General features: G+C 45.1%; 1 protein-coding gene across 1 annotated transcript in view; it reads left to right on the top strand.

Moving 5' to 3' along the window:
- The window catches only part of DMRT1 (doublesex and mab-3 related transcription factor 1), a 60,407-nt gene that overhangs the window by 13,733 nt on the left and 27,450 nt on the right, over positions 1–19,224 (top strand). Inside the window, exon 3 of the mRNA XM_081176802.1 lies at positions 10,200–10,483. Coding sequence (XP_081032928.1) covers positions 10,200–10,483 — 284 coding nt within the window. The remainder of the gene's footprint in view (positions 1–10,199; positions 10,484–19,224) is intronic.

Here is a 19,224-nt window from a genome sequence, read left to right as displayed (position 1 = left end):
GATTTTGAGTGGGAAACTGGCTAGAAAGGAGAAGGCCACACTGGTACTTCTTGCCGGCAGATGACGGAACTAGGCTAGGCATAACGTTTAGTTTTGGCATTGCATGGGCCAAACATCAAGGATTTTCTGTTGCTGCAGCAATGGCAGAACTAGGTTGAAAAGTACCCTTTCCTATTTCAGGCTGCTTCTTCTTTGGTGATCACTCGTAGCCGAGTAAGATTGTCTTCCATAAACACGGTTTTAACAATGAGTCCGTAAGTGACTGTGGAGGCCAATTCTGGATCCACACGTCCTTCCACAGTGGGGACATTGGTTTCTGGGTGGCAGTTAATCACAGTGTGGATTTGCCAAGCATGCCTCCCTCTTAGCACGTTTCTCCCTTGCGTCCTGTGTTCGAGTGTCTTCAAAGCCCATGACACCTTTGGTAAAGGCTGTTCTCCAATTGGAGCACTCACAGGCCAGTGTTTTCCAGTTGTCAGTGTTCATACTACATTTTTTTTAGATTTGCCTTGAGAGTGTCTTTAAACCTCTTTTGTTGACCACCAGCATTGCACTTTCCATTTTTAAGTTTGGAATAGAGGAGTCGCTTTGGAAGATGATAATCAGGCATCTGCACAACATGACTAGTCCAACGAAGTTGATGTTGAAGAATCATTGCTTCAACACTGGTGGTCTTTGCTTCTTCCAGTACACTGGTATTAGTTCACCTGTCTTCCCGGGCAGGTAGAGCAGAACAGCTGCCAATAATATGGACGTATATTGGATTTGGAAACCCTTCTGGTTTCATGCATACCTCTTTTCCCCAGCCCTAGATTTTCATTGGAACCATTGTGGGGAGATTTAGGGAGAACTGGGTCTGTCCAGTGTGCCCAATCTTCCCCACCCCATGTGGACCAAGTTTGACATACAGACAGGACTACCCACTTGCAATCAACCCAAGATAGCAATGACACCAGGTTTACTTTATTGGGTTTACGAGAGCCATGTGGAAACTGTTTTTAAATTCCCTGGTGTGCCAGGGGGGGTTGCTAATCTGCGGTGCCTAATTGCTCAGTAATTAACGTTGTACGGCGCTCCCTAATGGGAGAACTCTGACACCTTGATATAATTAGTAGAAGCAATGGTATAATGGGAAGCAGCTCATTCCTGGAGACGGTGACTGCAGTCGGCGGAGGTGCCAACTTATCGCTGGTGGGCGTGGGGGAAAGGCTCTTCGTTTTTCCACTCTATTTAAAACACAACTGAGCGTTGTTCCCGGCAGAAGGGATAAACCTTGAGAAACACTTGAGCTGAAGCCATTGACGTCTTTCTAGATAAAGCCAGTGTCCGCCCACAGACGGCTCTCTTCTCTCTTGCCAATAGGCCTTGCATGGGTACCTGATAATAGTCACAGAAACAGCACTGCTATGGCCTGAATATCACATATTTTCTTTGGAGTTTCAAAGGAAGTTGTCATTGATTGCTTTGCTTTGTTGGACGGTGACCAGGTTGGTCGTGGAGAGAAGAGACCATGATGGAGCAAGAACTAGCAAGTGCAAATGTGCCTTTTTAAATAGGTACCTGGCCCAGGAAGGAGTGTCATGCCGTTTTATTCCATATAAGGAAATGGTAAAGGCTCCCTGGAGGGACGCAGGTAGCGCTGTGGTCTAAACCACAGAGCCTAGGGCTTGCCAATCAGAAGGTCAGCAGTTCGAATCCCCGCAATGAGCTCCCGTTGCTCAGTCCCTGCTCCTGCCAACCTAGCAGTTCAAAAGCATGAAGTACAAGTAGATAAATGGGTACCACTCTGGCGGGAAGGTAAACAGCGTTTCCGTGCACTGCTCTGGTTTGCCAGAAGCAGCTTAGTCATGCTGGCCACATGACCCGGAAGTTGTATGCCGGCTCCTTTGGCCAGTAAAGCGAGATGAGTGCCGCAACCCCAGAGTCAGCCATGACTGCACCTAACGGTCAGGGGTCCCTTTACCTTTACTTTAAAGGACCCCTGGATGGTTAAGTCCAGTCGAATTTGACTACGGGGTGCGCCACCCATCTCTGCTTCAGGCCGAGGGAGCCGGCATTTGTCCACAGACAACTTTCCAGGTCATGTGGCCAGCAGGACTAAAACGCTTCTGTCCCAACGGGACATCGTGATGGAAACCAGAGTGCACAGAAACGCCGATTACCTTCCCGCCGCTGCGGTACCTATTTATCTGCTTGCACTGGTGTGCTTTTGAACTGCTAGGTTGGCAGGGGCTGGGACAGACCAACGGGAGCTCACCCCGTCACAGGGATTCAAACCGCCAACCTTCTGATCGACAGGCCCAAGAGGCTCAGTGGTTTAGACCCCAGCGCCACCTGCATCCCGGTATATATTCCATGCATATATACCGTAAGCCAAGACACTATATAAAACCAGCAGCCTCTTACTTTGCTGCCTATGGGATAGTGAACATTGATTCTATTTTATTTCTCCACTAATGGAATTTTTGTCTTACGGCAACACCATGTCTTCATGTATTCATATTAGGCTACTAAGATTGAACAAGGAATATCTTCTTCTGCATGCGCTTGCAGAATTGCAGATTTTTAACGTGGGACGTGTCTGGAGTGGATAATGTTAAGGTGCAGCCCAGCCTGAGTTGAGCTTGGCAGGGAAAATATATTTTGATCGCCTTGCAGCTGACTTGCTAGCTGGACTGCCAGGTGTTTTGCGGGTCGGAGAGATACTTGGATCCTTTGGCCCGTGCGCCGTTGCCCATGTGTCATTCTGTGTGCAATTTAAACGTTTGAAAAGTCCCTGACCTTTAGCTTGAGGTGTGACGAAAACACACATTGGACCAGTAGCACAAATGCGGATGTTCGACGCGAACAATTCTGGAAGGTGTCTTGTCCTGCCCCGAACATTTGGCAGTGGGTACAAGTAACATTTCTGACTCCTGAGCATTGCAGCACACCCGAGTGGGGCCCCCAGGATAAATCACACGCTTAAACAATTTACTGCCCACTTTTGTATGTAGGGAGAGTAGAGCTCTTAAAGGTCAAAAAAGCTTCCTTGATAACATAATGCAGTGAGCTGTAACTGCATCAAATCCTGGGGGTTGTAGAGCAGCCCAGGAGAAATAATTATGCCTGGTAATGGGTAATTACAGATAATGGCTCTTTTTGGGGGTGGAAAAAACACACACACGCACACCCAGCCTTGTCTGGAATGAATATTGCGTAGTACATTAACTTTATGGTAAGCTACAAGTTCAGCACTGAAACAGCACAAGTTGCAAGGAGAATTGGTTTTATTTTGTTTTATTTTATTTAAAGGCAGGGCTTATAGGTGGTGGTGGTGGTGGGGAGACACAAGTAGAACGCCAGGCTTCTGCGCCCCCCCCCTTTCTCCCCACGCTGCCGTTGGGAAACGCAGCCTTGATTTTGCCTCCGGAAAATGCTGCCAGCGAGGGGCTCAGCAACAAGAATTGCTCTGTCATGATAGGTCTGGTGGGAGAAACACACATTGTTCCCCCGGTTTCTGATTATGACTTTAGGGAGTTGTTTCACAGCAGCCTCAATTCAAGGCTCTTGTCTGACCTCAGCGGCCGCCGGTTGCTGCAGCCTGAAGTACAGGCAGGTCTGTTATGGAGGGAGGGAGGATGCTTCAAAGCCGGGGGGCGGCGGGGGGGGGGGAGCATGCTGGGAAATGGTTGAGTCAAGATCAGTCATCTTGGTACTCGGTCAGATTGCTGCTTTTTTTCTTTCTTTATTTGCAACTTTACCAAACAGTCTTAGTGTTGGCAATTCTGAATTCAAAGGCTTCCATGTCAGATCTGGGGTTCTGTGAACTCCCATGCGAACAGTGCCTTAACATTGCCATCCAAATGTCCAGAACAGGAGACCGGCAGGCGCAGACACTCAGTGCCCCTGTCCAGCTTAGCATAAAATTGAAGAGTTGGAAAGGGACCCTAGGGTCATCTAGTCCAACCCGCTGCAGTGCAGGAATCTCAGCTGAAGCATCCATGATAGATGGCCATCCAACCTCTGCTTGGAAACCTCCAAGGGAGGAGGGTCCACCACCTCCCGAGGGAATCTGTTCTACTGCTGGACAGTTATCACCCTCAGAAAGCTCTTCCTCATGTTTTTCCGGACTCTCCTTCCTTGTAACTTGAAGCCATAGGTTCGAGTCCTACCTCCCAGAGCAGGAGAAAACAAGCTTGCTCCATCTTCCATGGGATGGTCCTTGAGGTGTTTGAAGATGGCTATCCTGTGTACTCCCAGTCTCCTCGTGTTTGCAATGGTGGCTAGCCAGCTCGGTCATTCAGAGAAGCCACACCATTTGGTTGATTACTCTGATTTAGGGATTTCACACAAACATGCTCCACAAACTCGCATGAACTCCATGCTCCATAGCACACACCACTCCATGCTCCATAGCACACACACATAACTAGCTGTAAAGCAACATAATGTGATAAATAATAAAACTGTAATTTTAATCACCATATCAAAAAGCACAGTTCCTGATGGCAATATATCATATCTTCTGTATATATTAGTATCGTAAAGTCCAAGGATTGTGAAGTCATAATGAGGCAATGACAAACCTAGACAGCATCTTAAAAAGCAGAGACATCACCTTGCCAACAGAGGTCCGTATAGTTAAAGCTATGGTTTTCCCAGTAGAGATGTATGGAAGCGAGAGCTGGACCATAAAGAAGGCTGATTGCCGAAGAATTGATGCTTTTGAATTCTGGTGCTGGAGGAGACTCTTGAGAGTCCCATGGACTGCAAGAAGATCAAACCGATCCATTCAGCCTTGAGTGCTCACTGGAAGGACAGATCCTGAAGCTGAGACTCCAGTACTTTGGCCACCTCATGAGAAGAGAAGACTCCCTGGAAAAGACCCTGATGTTGGGAAAGATGGAGGGCACAAGGAGAAGGGGACGACAGAGGATGAGATGGTTGGACAGTGTTCTCGAAGCTACAATCATGTGTTTGACCAAACTGCAGGAGGCAGTGGAAGACAGGAGTGCCTGGCGTGCTCTGGTCCATGGGGTCACGAAGAGGCGGACACAAGTAAACGACTAAACAACAATGAGGCAATAGTGGTGTTTGTTCACCATAGCACACACAGCAGTGATCCATGTGGGATATAGAGAAAAAACACCATCGCCCTCAGAACTTGATAACCTATTTAGGGATTATTAAGGTCTCCAGCACCTCCTTTGTTGCCCTGGCCACAACTATTTTGACTCCAGACGATGCTCATAAGAACCCGCAAGTTAACTGTTTCCTCACATTATTGAGCTACTTGTTTTTATTTCGTTTTGGTTCTTTGGCGCTAATTGCAAACACCTCCCTTTCATTCCCTCAAATTCCTGTTTTGGGGTTGATTTGTAATCCGCCTGCTGAGTGAGAGGCAGGATGGTTCTGAATGCCAGTTGCTGGAAACTTCTCCATTGGTTTACTTATTTTATAGCTGACCCCACAGCTAGACTTTCTCTAGGAATACACACTCTCCCCTGAAACGAATTATTGCTCACTGCCGTAAGTTAATATGCTGTATGGCCAAAGGGCTTTTGTAGAACATGGAGGATCAATAATGAGACATTGATCTGGAATGAAAGAGACAGCTGATTTTCAAATGTAGGAATGCAGTGGGGAAGGTATCAAATGTTCTGCCTAAGGATGTTAAAACAGGGAGAACTGAGTCACAGTGTTAAAAACAGATTCTTCCCCCGACAGCTGAAATCTTGATTATTATTTTTTTCCTTTATTGATAAAATCAACAACACCAAAGACAGGCATAGGCAAACTCGGCCCTCCAGATGTTTTGGGACTACAACTCCCATCATCCTTAGCTAACAGGACCAGTGGTCAGGGATGATGGGAATTGTAGTCTCAAAAAAATCTGGAGGGCCGAGTTTGCCTGTGCCTGACCGAAGATCTCCCTTCTCTTCCTGTGCAAATTTCATCGCCCAGAACCCCTGAATTTTAAAGCTACATATAAATGTATTAAATGAATAAATGAAACTTAAAGCTTCTGTCTGATCTCAGAAGCTTTAATCTCTTTTACGGTTTTCTCCACACCTGTGACATCTGGGACCTGGTTTGTTTTCAGATGTGTTAGCCATTCAGTATATTTCTATGCTGCCTGAGATCATTATTAAAACTACAGCGGTACCTCAGGTTACATACGCTTCAGGTTACAGACTCCGCTAACCCAGAAATAGTGCTTCAGCTTAAGAACTTTGCTTCAGGATGAGAACAGAAATCGGGCTCCAGCGGCGCGGCAGCAGCAGGAGGCCCCATTAGCTAAAGTGGTGCTTCAGGTTAAGAACAGTTTCAGGTTAAGTACAGACCTCTGGAACGAATTAAGTACTTAACCCGAGGTACCACTGTATAAAAAAGTATAAAGCTCAATAACATGTTGAAACCATGTTGAAACACGTTGAAACACGTTGAATAACACGCTAAAAACCATACGAAGCCAACAAGAGGAAACAGACCCCATTTCGAATTGGCAATGCCGATTAATGTCCCCAACTCCCTGGGTGAAGAGATGAGTCTTCATGTATCGGCAGCCTGGTGGGAGGGAGTTCCACTGGCAAGGCACCACCACAGGAAAGGCCCTGTCTGAGTTCACTGGCAAGCCCTCCAAAATGGCTTCTCTTGAGAGCTCAGGGCCTGGAATCTCTAGCACATGTATTTAACCTGACTATTTTGTGAAGCAACAGTTTTTAATCCGTGTTTGTTGTGTTGCAATTTATGCATTTCTGTATTTATCCCTCTATTGTCTATTTCTTTCCCAAACAGAGAGTTCTCCAGCTTTTTTTCTGGAAAGGAAGAAGATTTAGATTGCTCATAATTTATGTTGCCTTGCTATGCACTTTTCAAGCCCTGCGCTAGCCTTGAAATACTATGCTGTCCTCACGCTGCATATAGTATCTTGATTTATGACAAGCGAATTAGCCACAAGTTGCCTGGAGTGATTTGTTTATTGATTGCAGAAGGCCTTTAATTTCAACTGTGGCATTTTTGTTGAAATATTTAATACATTGCAGTATTGACATTTTAGGAGTTAATGCATTACTAATATGGAGCTGCAGTTTGCCTCTAAAGAAGAAGGAAAAAGAAGTTCCTCTCTCCTTCATGTTTTCTCAAAGAGCTTTCATCATATTATATTAGAGTTTGATGATGCCATGCCTGAACGTATGCAAAAAGAGATCAAACCCAACACAGAATTGCAAAGCAACGACAACCAGCGGCACTGGATGTGCGATATTAAAAAAATAGAAAATGGCATATAATCCCAACACCTTACTGAACGTGTTCATATAATTCATTTATAACTGGATGGGGAAAGCTTTCTTCTCTTGAAGGCAGTGTTAGAAACTCAGGATATATAAGCTAGGCACCAAATGGCTCCTTAAACCGGGGTTACAGTCGCCAAAAAAGGAATGCCTAGTTGCCATTTTTTGGGACCAATACGACCAAAAGTCGTATTTTTCCATAGGACTTTTTTGGTTCCTGAAATTCATTCTGGTCATTCTGGCAGATAAAATAGCACAAATCGCAAGACCCAGGGATGCCCAGCCGTGCACTTCCAGATAGTGGAGACATCAGGCCCCTTCCTGGTACCCGGGCATCTTCACTAGGTCGCCAGCGGCTGATGGCCTGGTGCAAAAAGGGGCCTGGCAAATTTCAAATACTGGAGGTAATCTGTCAGGGGTCGTATTCTGGCACTTGGTGGGACCACTTCCTTTCCTCGCCTTTCTCTCCCTTCCCAGTGGGCTACGGGAGGTCTGAACAGTTTGTTTTGGAGAGAGCTTTGTCTTGCTCCCTGCAAGATTTCCCCAGCTGCATCAGGGTGCAGCAAAATCAATTTTTTATTTTTGGGGGGATTTATTATTTTTTATGGGATTATTATTTTTATGGCATTTTAAAAATTCAAATGGGATTTTTTAAATTTAAATCGGATTTTTAAAATAAAATACTTTTGGAGGAAAAATCTTTCTAAAGATAGTTTTCTATTTAAGCTTCATTATAGTCCAAAGGCTATTCATCAGGAAAGAATGCTTTTTAAAAAAGTTTTTCATGTGTGCTAAAACTCAGCCTAAGTTTTGTGTGTGTGTGTGTGTGTGTGTGTGTGTGTGTGTGTGTGTATGTTTATAGTTTAACCACATCAGTTAACAAACATGGATACATATGCTATAATGTTATTGTTTTAGTTAAATAAATTGTTTAAATTGTTATTAAAGAAATTATTGTTTTTCTCCTTCCAATAAAGTACTGCAGAAAAGTTGTCCGGATATAAACAGTTAACTTATTAAACCTCACCATAATTTCATACTTACCTGCCAATGTACTTCTAATAGTATAACCAAATCAGTACTTTTTGTTATAACTGTAAAAACTACTCTGAAATTTGATTATTCAAAAAATGAAACCTTCATCTGGTTGTAAATATTAAGATTATACCAGCAAGAACGAGTCTTTCTGTAAAAAAATGATTTAAGTCAAGTCTTAGTGACTAGTGATTTAAATCGTTATTTAAATCGATTTGATTTAAATCAAATCCACCCTGACTTGCATGAAGCCCCTCAAGGTGTATTTGCCCTAGGTAGGATTTGGAAACTATTGTAAACTGGTATTTGTAAACTAGAATCAGAACTATTATTAAGGCTGCTTGCTGTTTTTATGTGTTCCATGATTCTTTAACTAATTGGTGTTAGTTTTCTGTGCCTGAACATATAAACCCAAAGGAAGTGAACTGTCCACCCAAAGTGCTGATTTCTAGGATTGATGTGTGAACCTTGTTGTTTTCCCATAGTGCATTTCCTTGTTTGGATCAGATGGTGCCAGTCTTTGGAAATCCAGCTGAAATCAACAGATTTAACCCATCTATATATAAAAAAGCTAACTTTCTTACTGAGAACCATTAGGGTAGAAGAATGATACACAATTTTGAAAAGAGGGGGCAGCAGTATTTTCCATTACATGGCAGCAGGGTTTTTCACCAATGATGCTCATTGAGTGACAAGGAGCCAGACACCGTGTCTCAGCCTGGCCTGCCTCCCAGGGGTGTTTTGGGGATAAAACCGGGCCATCCTCATTATTATTATTATTATTATTATTATTATTATTATTATTATTATTACGCCTTATAACTGCAGGTCTCAGGGTGGTTCACAAGACAAAATCACAATATAAAAACACAAAATACTGAATCAAACTAAAAACAGAAACAACCCAATAACCAGCCCCACAACACATTTCAAAAGGGCATCGGATGTCGCCTAAGTGCGCCACCTTGAGCTCTTTGCGGTGGAGGCAGGATAAGACCGGAACAATAATAAATAATACTGAGGAGTGCAGAATGATTGCCAGTGACCATGTTTCTAATGTGTGGGAAGACCTTCCTGCCTTCCTTCCCTCCCTCCTCTTTCCTTCCTTCCTTCCTTACCTCCCTCCCTCCTCTTTCTTTCTTTCTTTCTTTCTTTCTTTCTTTCTTTCTTTCTTTCCCTCCCTCCCTCCTTTACTCACTCACTCACTCACTCACTCACTCTTCTTTCCTTCCTTCCCTCACTTTTCTTTCTTTCTTTCTTTCTTTCTTTCTTTCTTTCTTTCTTTCTTTCTTTCCTTCCTTCCTTCCTTCCTTCCTTCCTTCCTTCCTTCCTTCCTTCCTTCCTTCCTTCCTTCCTTCTTCCCTCCCTCCCTTCACTCACTCACTCACTCACTCACTCTTCTTTCCTTCCCTCCCTCACTTTTCTTTCTTCCTTCCTTCCTTCCTCCTTTCCTTTCCTTTCCTTTCCTTTCCTTTCCTTTCCTTTCCTTTCCTTTCCTTTCCTTTCCTTTCCTTTCCTACCTTTCCTTCCTTCCCCCACTCTTCTTTCTTTCTTTCTTTCTTTCTTTCTTTCTTTCTTTCTTTCTTTCTTCCCTCCCTCCCTCCCTCCCTCCCTCCCTCCCTCCCTCCCTCCCTCCTCTTTCTTTCTTTCTTTCCTCCCTCCCTCCTTCCCTCCTTTGACATCTGAAGGGGCATGGAGCAGGTCTGTTTCATCGCATCCCTCTGGTTCTGCCCTGTCTTTTGAGTCGCCTTTCCCTCCCATCTGCTCCTGCCAAGCCTTTCTCTCTGCAAATTTGTAATATGTTTCAGAGATCAGAAGTGGTATTTTGCCAGATGCTCCTGCTGTTTCCTAACGGCTCTCTTTCCCTCCCTGCCCTGTTCTTTGCAGAGGGCCGGATGCTGATCCCGGACCTTCCTTCCCTGGCCAGCAGAGGTCACCTGGAGAGCGCCTCCGATTTGGTTGTGGACTCCACTTACTACAGCAGCTTCTACCAGCCCTCCCTGTATCCTTATTACAACAACCTCTACAACTACTCCCAGTACCAGATGGCTGTGGCCAGCGAAGCCACCCCTGGGGATATGGGGGGCCCACTGGTGGGGTCCCCTGTTAAAAACAGCCTCCGGAGCCTCCCAGCAACCTATATGTCAAGCCAGTCAGGAAACCAGTGGCAGGTATGGTATGGATTGCTTACTTAGAGAAAGATGCATCCTGGCTGATAGGGGAAGAAAACGGAAATTGCAGGCAGTTCTGTTGTTGTTGTTGTTTAGTCATTTAGCTGTATCCGACTCTTCGTGACCCCATGGACCAGAGCACGCCAGGCACTCTTGTCTTCCACTGCCTCCCGCAGTTTGGTCAAACTCATGCTGGTAGCTTCGAGAACACTGTCCAACCATCTTGTCCTCTGTCATCCCCTTCTCCTTGTGCCCTCCATCTTTCCCAACATCAGGGTCTCTTCCAGGGAGTCTTCTCTTCTCATGAGGTGGCCAAAGTATTGGAGCCTCAGCTTCAGGATCTGTCCTTCCAGTGAGCATTCAGGGCTGATTTCCTTCAGAATGGATCGGTTTGATCTCCTTGCAGTCCATGGGACTCTTAAGAGTCTCCTCCAGCACCACAATTCAGAAGCATCCATTCTTCAGCAATCTGCCTTCTTTATGGTCCAGCAGGCAGTTCTAGGGGTTGCTAAAAAATAAGTCAGAAGCAGGAAAAGTATGTTAAAGGGGTAGGAAACAATAGCTCTTTAGGATTCCAAATAACTCCCCTGTCAAATCATGGCTCTGGTTTCAGATTGGCTAAAAACAGTGGCAGAGAGCAGCCAGGCTGGCACCTCTCATTTCAGCTGCTCAGAAGGGTGTCTGCACATTTTGCTTCATAACTTTCCTTCTAGGAGGGCAAGAGGCGTACATTTTTAGAAAAATGAAAGCCCAGAATATAGAGCCTTCCACCCAGGGGTGTTGGTAAATGTCTACATGGGTGTCATGGCACCCATGGGTGCTGGGTTGGTAACCCTCGGTTTATATGATTTCAGATCTCTCTGATAAGCATCCATGGTGACTTTGTATCTCAGGATCCATTTGCTATTTGTTTTTGTTTTTTTAGTTTACAAATAAATGGAGATTTGTTCAAGGTGTCATTTAAAGAAAACGCAGCATGCCCCATATCCTCAGGGAAGAGGATTCACACGTAAACAATTACTACAAAGTGGCCTATAAATATCTACCATATTTGTTACAATATAAAATAGATAATGTGCATCTAACTCAAACCTATAAATAAGTAAGTAGCAGAGAAACAGGGAGATAGGAGATAATTTGTTGTTTTTTAAAAGAGTCACATTATGTCAAAGTATTAAGTCAGCCGTGATATTATATTTATTGGGCTTGGTAGCTGTTGTCAAACGCCTTTCACCAAAGGCGCCCTGTGTGTAGGGAAAGTTTTTTTCTTTCTTCTTGGCTTATGGTCTACTAACTTCTCCTGTAGTTACAGGGGTAGGCAATCTAAGGCCCTGGGGGCCGGATCTGGCCCAATCGCCTTCTCAATCCGGCCCGCGGACAGTCCGGCAATCAGCATGTTTTTACATGAGTAGAATGTGTGCTTTTATTTAAAATGCATCTCTGGGTTATTTATGGGGCATAGGAATTCATTCATTTCCCCCCCAAAAAAATATAGTCCAGCCCCCCACAAAGTCTGAGGGACAGTGGATCGGCCCCCTGCTGAAAAAGCTTGCTGACCCCTGGGTTAGTGGCCCAGTTTTCAAAAACCAAGGCTTAGAAATACATCTCTTTCCAATGCTTTCTGCCCATTCAGCTGCTGTCAAAAATAGGCATTGTGGGATAACCTCTGTGCACAGGAATGCAGCCTTAGAGAAAACAAGCACCTTTAAAACACATTCAACACATATTTAAAGCACAGAGCTACATTTCCCAGCACCCCAAACAAACTACAGTTCCCAGAATCCTTAAAATGGGGGATACCATATGCTTTCAATGTGTGATGTGTATCTTCACGCAGTTCTGCAGTCAGGAATCCTTTAAGTAAGCTTTAAAAAGCTTACCCAAATAGGAATTCTGGATCCTTCTGCTGAAAGTTTTATCCTTGAGGTTCAACTATCTGGTCTCCCCTGCAGATGACCTTTATTATTGTAGAAGCTTTAATAAGTTTTTCTTCTAGCCAAGGACAGCGGGCAAAGAAAAGGGAGTCCAAAAGGTTGTGACATTAAACCTTGGATTACTAGATGGCTATGAATTAAGACTCTGAAGCTTTATGTTTTAAATGTAACATGATAAAAAAATACACCAACTATAAATCATCATGTTCCCTTTTGGGTAGCTCTCTTTCAATTTCCTTCCTGCGGCAGTGATTAGGGAGAAGATGCAAAACAACTGCCACGGAAAGCGAAAATGAAAAATTAATTGGCTGTACCGAGAGATATATTACATTGTTAATTACAAGAGGTGTTGAGCTTGTTGACCTAAACAACTTGTGTGTGAAGGATTTTTAAAAAAACACCACCGGCATCCTTTTAAGCGCTTTGGAGTGTGGTCTCTGAAAGTAGTTGCCTCCCCACCTCTCCCCTCCTTAGAGTCCTCCAACAGGAGTCTCCAAAAATGTCTCCATCCTCTATCCACAATGAGGGCTACAATGGGTGGAAAGGGATATTCACGTGACCAAAGGGGGCATCTCCATTTCTTGGGGCTCCTCTGGAGACCTCTTTACCAGATTTGTGGAAATCTAGACGGCGACTGTAGATTAAACCACAGGGCCTAGGGCTTGCCGGTCAGAAGGTCGGCTGTTCGAATGCCCGCGACGGGGTGAGCTCCCGTTGCTCGGTCCCAGCTCCTGCCAACCTAGCAGTTTGAAAGCACGCCAGTGCAAGTAGATAAACAGGTACCGCTCTGGCGGGAAGGTAAACTGCGTTTCCGTACGCTGCTGTGGTTCACCAGAAGCGGCTTAGTCATGCTGGCCACATGACCGGGAAACTGTACGCCGGCTCCCTCGGCCAGTAAAGCGAGATGAGTGCCGCAACCCCAGAGTCGTCCGCGACTAGACCTAATGGTCAGGGGTCCCTTTACCTTTAGACGGTGACTTATTTCCAGAGGTTAGAGTTGCTATTAAGGCAGACACGTTCAACCGATCAACCGTGGTCAACAGGTGGACCATAAAGAAGGCTGATCGCCAAAGAATTGATGCTTTTGAATTCTGGTGCTAGAGAAGACTCTTGAGGGAAATCAGCCCTGAGTGCTCACTGGAAGGACAGATCCTGAAGCTGAGGAGCTGAGGCTCCAGCACTTTGGCCACCTCATGAGAAGAGAAGACTCCCTGGAAAAGACCCTGATGTTGGGAAAGGTGGAGGGCACAAGGAGAAGGGGACGACAGAGGATGAGATGGTTGGACAGTATTCTTGAAGCTACCAGCATGAGTTTGACCAAACTGCGGGAGGCAGTGGAAGACAGGAGTGCCTGGCGTGCTCTGGTTCATGGGGTCACAAAGAGTCAGACACAACTAAACGACACAACAACAACAAACTTGCGAACCCTGGTTTGGACACGGTGCAAAGCCAAGGATCGTGGCTTGCTGCTGCTGCTCTTTCCGAGAGGAGGAGTGAAGTTTGAATGGATCTCCTCACCCAGGGTCAGCCGTTAACCATGGTTCCCTCCAAAATACGAACCTGGCCCATGTCCTGAAAGGGCTTGCACCTAATTTTTTTTTTTTTTAAATGAAGCGTGCTTGTGTGTGAATAAAGGGGACAACAGATAGTGCTTGAAGGCTAATTTGCCATTTGAATGCGAAACAGATTTGCTTTTTAATCACCCTTGACCAGTCTGGGGAAAAAAGGCCTGTCCAAATTTAAGAAACTGAGCTATATAAGAAATTCAGCTATTGCAGGATTCTGTCGCGAATCTAAAAATGTTCTGGGTTTGCCATGCCAGGAGCGTAATCCTACATTGTATTTATAAGCTATAGCCTTCACAATACAGATTTATGCTAAAAGTAACCTAATGTTTCTGACAGCTCAAGTGTGACATGAATATAATCCATATTTCTTGGGGAAGCTAATCTAGGCTGTTTATTTTCCAATAGTGCTGATAGGGCCATATCTCTTGATGTCACGGCAGTTGAGATTCTGATGGTAACATATTGTTTGTGGGTCAACGCTTTTGTCTTAAACAGTAGGTTGGAACAGAATAGCAAAGGTTAATTAAGTTTGTCTATCACGGGGGGACAGATATAGATGGCGCTTGCGTTTTCCACCCTGGAATTCAAGGGAGACGGTGGGGAGGTCACCATTTATTTATTTCCCCCCTCACGGTGGAAAGGTCCGCCGGTAGGTCTCAGGATTAAAATTTGGTGGCTCCACGCAGTTCTTAGCAGTAATAATTTAGCATAATTTAACACAGGAAATTCCAACTTTTGAAGCTCTAAGTGACCCACGGTTTCAGTGACTCTGGGGTGCCTAATTTATTTTATTTTATTTCTTTTCCTTGGCGGTTGCATTTACCCTTGGCCAGCCTTTCAGGGGCTGGATGCCGGTGGTGGCTGCTCCATATCCTTGTCCAAGCACACACATCATGGAATTTTAGAATTGTAGAGTTGGAAGGGTCCCCCGGCGATCATCTAGTCCAACCCGCTTCAACGCAGGAATAGAACCTGCAACCTTGTCAATCCAATGACTGGGAAAGGGGGCTCTTTGCATATCTCATTGGGGTCCTGGACTAGGTGTACAGGTTGAAACGTCTCTGTCCACCTCTATACTGTGTCTCCGTAATTTTCTAGTTTTGACCAAATCAGTGAAGTCTTGCGGGGTGTGGGGGAGCAATATTTGTGGAGAGGGGGCTATCAGGCCTGCAGGCTGCAGGCTGGGTGTTAGCCACCCCAAGTTAAACTATGAGAAAGGGCACTGATTTGGGGTGTTGGAAAGCTGCCACGCATCGACTGCGTCTGACTGTGATATTCCTGCGGACTCAGTTAATGAAGAATTGGGATTTTTCCAGATGCAGCAAAGGAGATGCCAGCCTTACAACCTGCCCTACTATGAGAGAATGTGCACAGGAACTAGCAATTCTCTCCACTCCCAGAATTAGGCGCATGCAATAATAATAATAATAATAATAATAATAATAATAATAATAATAATAATAATAATAATAATAACAACACTATATTATGTATACCCTGCCCATCTGGCTGGGTTTCCCCAGCAACTCTGGGTGGCTCCCAACAGAATATTAATAATAATAAAAAAGATAAGATATCAAACATTAAAAACTTCCCTAAACAGGGCTGCCTTCAGATGTCCTATAAAAGTCAGGTAGTCGTTTATTTCCTTGACATCTGATGGGAGGGCGTTCCACAGGGCGGGTGCCACAACCGAGAAGGCCCTCTGCCCTGGTTCCCTCTAACCTCACTTCTTGCAGGGTGGGAACCGCCAGAAGGTCCTCAGAGCTGGATCTCAGTGTCCGGGCAGAACGATGGGGGTGGAGACGCTCCTTCAGGTATACTGGACCGAGGCCAATTAGGGCTTTAAAGGTCAGCACCAACACTTTGAATTGTGCTCGGAAACGTACTGGGAGCCAATGCAGGTCTTTCAAGACCGGTGTTATATGCTTGGTGTTGTGCTTGGAAACATACTGGGAGCCAATGCAGGTCTTTCAGGACCGGTGTTATATGGTCTCTGCAGCTGCTCCCAGTCCCTAGTCTAGCTGCAGCATTCTGGATTAGTTGTAGTTTCCGGGTCACCTTCAAATGCAGCCCCACATAGAGCACATGGCAGTAGTCTAAGCGGGAGATAACCAGATCATGCACCACTCTGGCGAGACAGTCTGCGGGCAGGGAGGGTCTCAGCCTGCGTACCAGATGGAGCTAGCAGACAGCTGCCCTGGACACAAAATTGACCTGCACCTCCATGGACAGCTATGAGTCCAAAATGACTCCCAGGCTTTGCACTTGGTCCTTCAGTTACCCCATTCAGGACCAGGGAGTCATGAACAACAGATGCATTTCCTTTGAGAGGCAAGGAACATGCGGCAAGACTAAGGCACACCTATGTTATAATGCCCCTGAGGGCACGCAACAAGTCCAGCTTTCCATTGGTCTCAGGGACATCCTGGCTGTGGAACATGAACCTAGAAGAAGTCTATAACAAGGGGCATTGGGAAGATTTGCATCAGCGCACAGTTTCTCATTCTGAAAAGAGTCACAGTTACTCATTCCCTGTTCAGATCTTTTTGCCCTCTTCCGTCGCCACCAGAATCAATGGTGTATTTTTTGACACACACACACACACCGTGGTACATGAGGGCAAGGATGTCCAGTGCGTTTTGGAGCTAAAAGACGCGACTCCCGTCATCTTCATTGGGCAAATGATCTTTCTGGTCCCCTTTGTAATGCAGAGCTAAGGTCAAGCATTTTTATGTCTCCCCTGTTCTTTACTGTTACTATAAAACAGGGTAGCTAAGCTCTATAAAAAGGAAACCTTGTGGCTCAGATTTACTGTAGTATATATTCTAAACAGTTTAATAAAACAAAGCCTAAAGCTTTCTAGATTTTCTCCAGTGGTTAATCCAGCACATATTGTTTGCAGAGCCTAGCCTCCGTCTGTCGGTCGTACCGTGGTTCACAGACTTGGTGCGGATAATAAGATTATAAAACATGTCTCTTGCTAGCCAGCGACCACGTACTAATAATAATAGTTGTAATAATTCATTGGGTCCTGGGATTTTAGGTGGTTTTTTTTTTAAGGAATGGGTGAGATGAGAGGAAAACAAGAAGGCTTGAAAGGAAACAGGTCATTGCCCACATCCTCTGGAGAAGGAAAACAAACCAGACCTCCTTTCAGCACCAGCGGCTAGTGGGGGCCATTTAATAGATGCTAAAATTATATTGTCCTTGTCCAGTGATTATTTTTAGGGGATGGATGGTGGGGGAAAGTAAAGAGAGATCATGGCATGGAGAGCAGGCTTGAAAAACCAACCTGTGCAGAGAGTTATTGTGTAATGTGGAAGCATCGCAACAGAGGACAGGCTGTGTACATACATGGAAGACTACTGCAATGCGCTCTACGTGGGGCTACCTTTGAAGGTGACCCGGAAGCTACAACTAATCCAGAATGCGGCAGCTAGACTGGTGACTGGGGGCAGCTGCCGAGACCATATAACACCACTCTTGAAAGACCTACATTGGCTCCCAGTACGTTTCCGAGCACAATACAAAGTGTTGGTGTTGACCTTTAAAGCCCCAAACGGCCTCGGCCCAGTATACCTGAAGGAGCGTCTCCACCCACATCGTTCTGCCCGGACGCTGAGGTCCAGTGCCGAGGGCTTTCTGGTGGTTCCCTCATTGCGAGAAGCAAAGCTACAGGGAACCAGGCAGAGGGCCTTCTCGGTAGTGGCGCCCTCCCTGTGGAATGCCCTCCCATCAGATGTCAAAGAGATAAACAACTACCTGACATTCAGAAGGCATCTGAAGGCAGCCCTGTTCAGGGAAGTATTTAACGTATGAAATATTAGTGTATTTGTGGAAGCCGCCCAGAGTGGTTGGGGAAACCCAGCCAGATGGGCGGGGTACAAATAATAAATTATTATTATTATTATTATTATTATTATTATTATTATTATTATTATTATTATTTATTATTATTATTATTATTATTATTGAGGGGGGATGAACGTAAAAGGGTTGGGGCTCAATTTATTGCCTTCAAAGAGCCCAGTGGGTTCCAGTTGTTCTTCAACTGGTGTCTTTAGTCTTTGCTTTTCCATTTGTGTGGACTGTGCACGTCCAACTGCAAACATCAAATAAGCTTTGGCATGGACGGGGCCAGCAGCTCAATCCAAAGGCCTCAGTTTGCTTCCAGCCTTTTTCACCCACCAGTGTGGGATGTGATCCATGAGAGGCAGTCAAGTACAACATTCCTTGTAATGCTAGAAAAGACACGCGAGGGAAAGTTTGGTCCAGCCAGTCGAAACTTCCTCTTCCTCCTGGCTGGAGCATCCTTCCTTTTGCATGTGATAGAAGGTGGGCGTGACCTTACCTGTCCAGGTAACAAAAGGACGAGTCACGCAGCACACCTCCCTCTTTTTGACTTCTTTTTTCGTTTGACAGGCTTCTAGCTAGGACTGCTCTGCTAGCTCTCAGCTAGCAGAAGCACTGGGATCATTCCCCCATATGGGGTAGATCCACATGTACGTATTTGTAACTAAGTCTGCCTTCAGGGATCCAACCGTGAACTGATGTGAGTAAACTTCTTGTAGTGACTTTGAATAAGATTGTGGCGTCTTTATTCTTTTTAAGAGGGATTCAAGGGAACTTGCCAGGAACGTACAATTCAATCTTAGACTGAATTGTATAATAGTGAGAGGCTCACACGGGCCTGCAACCAGCTGTCAGCTGTGCATGTAAAAAGGGGAATGTAAACTCTGCTAAGTAAAGGAACTTGCTAATGCAAGTTAGGAAGGATATTAATAGCAACATATCCTCTCCTGCCACCCTGGACATTCCCACAAGCAGAATCTCTTTGTGGTGCTGTGACAGCCAACCTGCTTTCTTTCCCTGTGGGCTGAACAGAATATCTTGATGTGCACAGCCCCTTTTCTTTTGCCCCTCAAGTAATTTTGGTCAAGCAAGCATTGCACATATCAGAATCACTACTACCAAAGCTTGCAAAACCTTTGAGCTGTAATAATGCTGTCATTTGACCACAGTAGACAGGGAAACGTAATCAGTGCTTGGAATCAACTGCTTCGTTTTTAACCAAGTTTTCTGAATTAGTTAAAATAATCTCTCCAGTTCAAAGTAGTTCCCGTAAATGCTAAGTGAATGGAACATGAATTTAATTCGTTTTGGGGTAGAAGTTAAAATAATTTCTGGTTCATCTCTCCATGTGTTTCTTAAGCTTCAGGATCTTTGGGCCTCTAAG

This window comes from Podarcis bocagei, assembly GCF_964188305.1.
Source record: "Podarcis bocagei genome assembly, chromosome: 17".
In the NCBI taxonomy this organism is placed as follows: Eukaryota; Metazoa; Chordata; class Lepidosauria; order Squamata; family Lacertidae; genus Podarcis; species Podarcis bocagei.
This window is presented reverse-complemented; position numbering and strand designations above follow the sequence as displayed.